General features: G+C 34.6%; 1 protein-coding gene across 1 annotated transcript; it reads right to left on the minus strand.

The window, feature by feature from the left end:
• Positions 1 to 3,281: 3,281 nt before the first annotated feature.
• Positions 3,282 to 7,274, minus strand: LOC122638818 (mitotic apparatus protein p62-like). The gene is made up of 3 exons (XM_043831666.1): positions 6,828 to 7,274; positions 3,635 to 3,737; positions 3,282 to 3,496 (listed from the first exon to the last, which is right to left on the minus strand). The coding sequence occupies exons 1-3, from the start codon at positions 7,272 to 7,274 to the stop codon at positions 3,282 to 3,284; spliced, it is 765 nt and encodes a 254-aa protein (XP_043687601.1).
• Between the last annotated feature and the right edge of the window lie 234 nt (positions 7,275 to 7,508).

Raw genomic sequence — 7,508 nt, forward strand, 5'->3', positions numbered from 1 at the left:
TGTATCGGGGGTTTGCGGATAACTCGGTGAGGGGGTCTGGTCTCCCAGGCTTCCATTGTAGCATGGGTTTGTCATGGTCGGAATGCCAACCGGTTTATGGCACTGTTGTCGACGATGGTACCTGTGTTATTGTAGTACTTGACCCGACTTAGAATCTCGATGTTAGTGTAAAAATTAATAAATGCATCTATGCATCATATGTGATGAGCATACCTTTAGCACGCATTGTTATTGTATCTATTGATGTATGGCTTGTATGGTTTAGTTCACTCGCTGGGCTTGAGGAAGCTCATCCCTCAGGAATCTTTGTTTTTAGATTTGGATGCAGGAGCGGCGGACCCAGCTAAGGTTGATCCGGTGATCATTATGGTGATGGCTATGAGGCCTGGGATGCCCAGGTATAGACAGAGCAGGATCTCGACTATGTTTGCGATGAGTGTGCTCATGAAGCATAGTAGATCAGACTATGACCCAGAGATTTTAGATATTATGATATTTGGTTTAGAAACTTGTGGATGATTGTAATTAACGACATTTGGAATTTGTTACTCTCCAATATATTTTAGACCTTACATTAGTACTTGTGACATGCTGGTAACTTGGATACTTGAACTAAATTGATATATATATATATAGATATCATCTTTATTGTTTTCGCTGTAACTTTGATTCCTTTCTTTTCTTTGTTAAGAAACTGGGTGGTGTACATGACACAGCAAAGTGTCGATCTTGTAGTTCATTGTGGAATACAGGGGTATTCCCATCACAATACCCTAATCTGGGGATGGGGGTGTGACACCCTAACTTAACTACATAGAGATAAATATAGATGATCATGTGACAATGAGCCTATTAATGTCTTGTCGGCGTATGCGGTGTCCTATCACACAACCTCTACACTTACCTTTAATAGGAGCCCATGAATATATCTACTAACCTAGATTAATCCATATCATACATATATTGTAATCAAAGAGGGATAACGATAAACTCTCACATAATATTATGGATAGCAACACATATAACAATTAATCAATACTAATTTTAAGTGATTATGGGATGACAACATTTTACGGGCTGTGCTAATTCGGGGATTTGTCCTCTCTTTTGATTTTTTTAGGGCTTTGTGCCTGTTATAAACACTTGTCTGTATTACTTTATATTCTTTTAAGTAGTTATATGATGGTCAGTCGGATAACTGTTAAATATTATGATGTATCACTTAGTCAATTGAACATACCATAACTACTTTACTAACGCTTCCGTTTTTATTCTGATTTTGAAATGTAATATTTCCTTCTTCACGCACTCTGATATTACTGTGTAATTTAATATTGGTTGAGACTGTGGCTGGGACACTGTATTTGTGATCTATAAATTCACCTAGAGGGGGGGGGTGAATAGGTGAACGTAGTGGAAAGTATAAAATTTTACGAAAATAAAAATGTTATCATTATAAAACAAATAAATTTCAAAGATAACATCAAGATTTATAGTGGTTTGGCCAAAACTTGCCTACATCCACTCCTCTCACCTTAGAGAGAATTTCACTAAAACTAATCTTGAGAATGAGTAAGAGAACTCGTATAAATCTTGATTGAGAGCAAGAGGACTCACACAACAACTACTCTTGATTTCGAGCAAGAGGACTCAAACTACTCTTGATTCCGAGCAAGAGGACTCAAACTACTCTTGATTCCGAGCAAGAGGACTTAAACAACCATTTAAAATAAAGGGTACTAAAGGAGTTACCTCAACCTTAGTAGTATATGCTACCTTTCAACTTGAAGCTTAATGCTAAGTGCAATGAAGAGCTTGAGAGACAATGTGCATGAATGAATGCTTGAATGCTCACGTAAGGCTATTGCAATTGGAGCTTGTAATGAAGTCTCTTAATCATGGTGATTAGCAGTAATTAGAGCTAAAACAGGTGCCTATTTATAGGCTAGGTAGCTCAAATTAATTAGGAATCTCTCTTAAGATTGGATTCATTAGACAGACATAATCTGTTATACTATTTCCTAATCCAGTATGCCGATTCACCAAACTTCCTAAAATGGTCTTTGATTTAACGGTCAAATTCCCAACAGTTATATCATGATCTGGTATACTGGATCATGATCCGGTATGTTGGTTCAGGGTAAAACACAGCAAGGCTTGATCTGGTATGCTGGATCACTATCCAGCACATGCTGGAGGGCTACTACAGGCATTTTCCTGAGACCACAACTAATCCGGTATGCCATTTTATGATCCGGTATGCTGGATCAGCTAATTTGTGCTAAAATGAGTTAAGTCCTTTGATGGACTAACTTGGGGGTTGTCAAATGAATTTAGTCACATGAATTAGGGTTAATTTTAACCTCCCAAAGTCATTCTATATGAATGTATGCGTGTGTGTGTGTGCATTACATCAATTGTGACTTTTACAACTTAGTACAATTCTAAGTCTTCAATCTTCTTCAAGTATTGAACTTCACTTCTTTACATGAATGTCTTCAATGCGAGTTCCTCTAACTTGTCTTGATCTTTGTCTTCAAAACTTGTTCTCCATTCTTCATGATTCTCTGATGTCTTGAAAGATTGGACAAATGTTCAATTTGCTTTGAGCATCAATCTCTTGAATTGAATGCTCCCCCTCACTTGGTGCCATGCTTTTATCTATGCATCTTTAGACAAGAGTTAGTACAATTCGATTTATTTGTTATCATCAAAACATTTATATCATCATGATAGATGATTGGAGTTTATATATGAGGACTTTTCTTCAACAATCTTCCCCTTTTTGATGATGACAAATATTGACCGAAAATAATGCAATATTCAAGAAATATATAACATTAATTGCATAATAAGTTCAAAGAGAAAACAACATTCATTTTTGTTCTCATAACAACTTTTTCTCCCCATTTCTCTCCCCCTTTGGCATTATCAAAAAGTGGGGATAATAAAATTATGAATAACGGGGATAAAAATCATTCAAAGGGGTTACATATCCCTACTTCTCTTCTTAGCATATAAAATCTCTCCTTACTCAGGGGTTTTGTAAAAATATTTGCAAGCTGCTTCTTAGTCTCAATGAATTCGAGTCGAATTTCACCTCTTTGAGCAGTATCATGTAGGAAGTGATGACAAATGTCAATGTACTTTGCTCGAGAGTGTAAAATCAGATTTTTACTTAGGTTAATGGCACTGGTGTTATCACACTGGATTGAGGAAGTGTCAAACTTGATTCCATAATCTTGGAGAGTTTGCCTCATCCATAATACCTGTGCACAACACTATCCAATTGCAATGTATTCGGCCTCAGTAGTTGATAAAGCAACAGAACTCTGTTTCTTGCTAAACCAATAGACTAAACAAGATCCTAGAAAGTGACAAGTCCCACTTGTGCTCTTTCGATCAACATGACACTTAGCATAGTCGGCGTCGGAGAAGCTAATTAGGTCAAAGTCATTGTTCATAGGATACCAAAGGCCAATAATGCTTGAAGTTCCTTTTAAGTATTTAAAGATTCTCTTTATAGTACTTAAATGAGATTGCATAGGTTGGGCTTGAAACCTAGCACAAGCACAGACACTAAACATTATGTTCGGTCTACTAGCCGTTAAATAAAGTAAACTACCTATCATACCTCTATATTTTGTAGGGTCAACAAGAGTTCCATCTTCATCTTTAGACAATTTTACAGATGTACTCATTGGAGTACTGGAAGATTTTTGTCCAACAATGTCAAACTTTTTCAATAGTTCTTTAAGATATTTAGTTTGACTAATGAAGATCCCATTAGGTGTTTGTTTTATTTGGAGTCCTAGAAAGAAATTTAATTCTCTCATTAGACTCATTTCAAACTCACTACTCATTGATTTACTAAATTCATGACAAAGTGATTCATTAGTTGAACAAAAAATAATGTCATCCACATAAATTTAAATAATAATCAAATCATTTTTCTTATGCTTAACAAATAAGGTTGTATCAATTTTACCCATTGAAAAATCATTATCAATAAGAAACTTACTCAACCTTTCTTATCAAGCTCTTAGGGCTTGTTTCAAACCATACAAAGTCTTCTTGAGTTTGTAGACATGGTTTGGGTACTTAAAATCTTCAAACCCAGGAGGTTGAATAACATGTACTTCTTTATTAATGAAACCATTAAAATATGCACTTTTTACATCCATTTGATGCAATTTAAAATTCTTATGATATGCAAATGCAAGCAACATTCTAATGGATTCAAGTCTAGGTACAGGTGCATATGTTTCATCAAAGTCAATACCTTCTTATTGGTTATAGCCTGGAGCAACCAATCTAGCCTTGTTTCAATTATGTTTCCTTCTTCATCAAGTTTGTTTCTAAATACCCATCTAGTTCCAATTATTTTGGTGCTCATGGGTTTTGGCACTAAGTCCCAAACTTGATTTCTTTCAAATTGATTGAGTTCTTCTTGCATAGCAATTATCCAATTACTATTTAATAGGGCTTCTTTTATATTTTTAGGTTCAATGGTAGAGATAAAGGCTACATTTGAACAAACATTTTAAATTTTACTTCTAGTTTGTATGCCTTTCTCTAAGTTTCCAATAACAAGATCAAGAGGGTGATCTTTGACAGTTTTTATTTCTTGTAGAAGTTGATGTACATGATCATTAGGTTCTTGTAAAGAGACATTTTCAACTCTTTTCCTAATTTCAAGTATTTCATCTTCATCTTCTTCTTTTAAGTCTTTATATTTATCCTTGGCCATAGATTCATCAAATTTGACATTCATAGACTCTTCTACAACTAGAGTTCTCTTATTGAATACTTTATAAGCTCTACTATTTGTAGAGTAGCCTAGGAATATACCATCATCGGCATTTTCTTCAAATTTTCTTAAGTTGTCCTTTGTGTTTAAAATAAAGTATACACAACCAAAAACTTTAAAGTAATCAACTTTAAGAAGTTTATTATGAAAAAGTTTATAAGGAGTTTTCACAAGTATAGGTCTTATTAAAACTCGGTTCAACACATAACATGCCATATGAACGGCTTTAGCCCAAAGATACTTTGAAAAAAAAAATACTCATTGAGCATTGTCCTTGTAGTTTCTTGGATTGTTCTATTTTTTTTTTCAACCACACCATTTGATTGTGGTGTTCTAGGAACCAAAAAGTTATGAGTTATACCTTGTTTTCAACAGAAGTCTTCAAATTCATTTATATTGTCAAATTCACCACCATGGTCACTTTTGATTTTGTATTCTCTTACAAAGAGATACAAATTCCTCAAATGCATCATTTTTATACTTGAGAAAGAGGGTTTAAGTGAATCCAGAGTAGTCATCTATAATAACAAAAATATATTTCTTACCTCCTAAACTTGTAGTTTGGATAGGCCAAATAAGTCAAGGTGGAGTAATTCCAAAGGTCTAGAAGTAGCAACTAGGTTTATGGCCTTGTGGGAAACCTTTGTAAGTTTGCTTCTTTGACATGCACCATAAGTAGGTTGCTTATCAAAGTTCAACTTTGGTAGATTTCTCACCAAATTCTTTGAGGATAGGGATTTAATTAGTTTAGCATTTATATGTCCCAATTTTCTAAGCCATAAGGTAGCATCATCAAATTTTGATATAAGGCATGCATCATGTGAGTTTACACTAAATATGCAAGTATAAACATTATTTCTTCTATATCTTTCAAAAATCACATTATCATCAAAATATTTAATCATACATTTAGAGGCATTGAAATTCATAAAATATTTATTGTTACATAATTGACTTACAGTAAGTAGATTATACTTTAGGTTATCAACTAAGCTAACATTAGAGATTGCTGTACCTCCAAATTTGATTGAGCCATCTCCAATGATTCTTCCTTTGCTGCTGTCTCCAAAGGATACCCGTCCTCCTTTTTGCTTCTTGAGCTCGGAGAAGAGTTTTGGGTTGGATGTCATGTGCTTTGAGCAACCACTATCGATGTACCATTCCATGTTGCTCTTATGCACCTACAAAATAATAATGCTTAATACAATTTTGGTCCCCATTGTGTATTGGGTCCGTCATTGTTAGTATCATACATTCCTCTTGGTCTCCAAACCATTTGGTTGGCATACCAATTTTTGTATGATTGGGGGTTTTCAGGTCTTTGGTTTTGGGGTACACTATATGATCCCTGGTTCTTAGATGGTTTTTACACCTTTGGTGGAGTTCTAGATGGTTTTTGCATCTTTGGAGGACTTCTCCAATTTTGACCATCATAAGGTCTTCTAGGATAATAAAATGCTTGATTTATATGATAGCATTCTCAAATTGTATGTCCCTTTTTGTTACAGTTATTGCATACAATAATTTGAGGAGTATTTGGATTTAGAGTCTTTCCTTTGGGATTGGGGTTCTTAGCCTAAGGGCTTTTCTTCCTGGAATAGCATTCCCCAAGCGACTGTCCCTTCTTTCTGCAATAATTATAGTATTTGTTCTTCTTTACTCTCTTACTTGCTATTTTACTTGAACTTAGCTCGTTGATTTGATTTGAACTCTTGTTCACATCATAGCCTAGCCCTTCCTTGTTGAAAGGTACTTTGGATGAAGATCTAAGTAAAATGTCAAGGTTCTTTTTACCATTTGTAAAGGATTCTAAGGCTTTACATAATTTTTCTTTTTCTTTCTCCAAGTCATTAATTTGAGAAGTTAAAGTCATATTTTGATCTTTAAGGGAATTGATTTCTTTTAAGAGATTCTTTTTGGTAGTTGCCAATTCCATGCTACTTTGATAAAGATCCGCAAATGCTTCTTCTAATTCTAAGTAATCTTTATCCTTATGAGATGGAGATGTAGGGGTTACCTCATTTTCGTTTTCCTCATCTTCAAGAGCCATGAGTGCAAGGTTAGTTTGTTCTTCTTCTTGAGATTCTTCATCTTCCTTTTCTTCATCGCTTGAGTCAAATGAATGTTCGGCTTTGTATGTCTTTTTGTATTTTCTCATTTTTGGAAAATCTCTCTTGTAGTGTCCTGGTTTCCTACACTCAAAGTAAATAATGACTTTTGAAGAGCAATTAGTATTATCTTTGGAAACACTCTTACCTTTTTGGTCCTTAGCGAATCTCCTCTTGTTGAATGAGGTTTTACCCTTGTTTTTCAGGAACCTTGAAAACTTCTTGGAGAGATATGCAATCTCGTCATCAGATAGTTCTTCTTCATCGTCACTAATTTCGTAACATGATTTGAAAGCCATGACCTTCTTCTTAGATTCTTTTGGTTCATCTTCCTTGGTATCTTGTTCGAGTTCCATTTCGTGAGTTTGGAGTAATCTCAATAGCTCATCTAGGCTCAACTTATCGATATCTTTTGATTCTTTGATAGCCGTTGTTTTGGGTCTCCATTCCTTGGAAAGAGATTTCAAGATCTTTCTTACATTTTTTTCATTTGTATAGATCTTACCTAAACCTTTCAACTTGTTCACAATGTTAGTAAAATGAGTAAACGTAGTATAAATATCTTCATCATGTTTTATTTTGAATAGTTC

The sequence above is a fragment of the Telopea speciosissima genome, chromosome 9, assembly GCF_018873765.1.
Source record: "Telopea speciosissima isolate NSW1024214 ecotype Mountain lineage chromosome 9, Tspe_v1, whole genome shotgun sequence".
Taxonomy (NCBI): domain Eukaryota; kingdom Viridiplantae; phylum Streptophyta; class Magnoliopsida; order Proteales; family Proteaceae; genus Telopea; species Telopea speciosissima.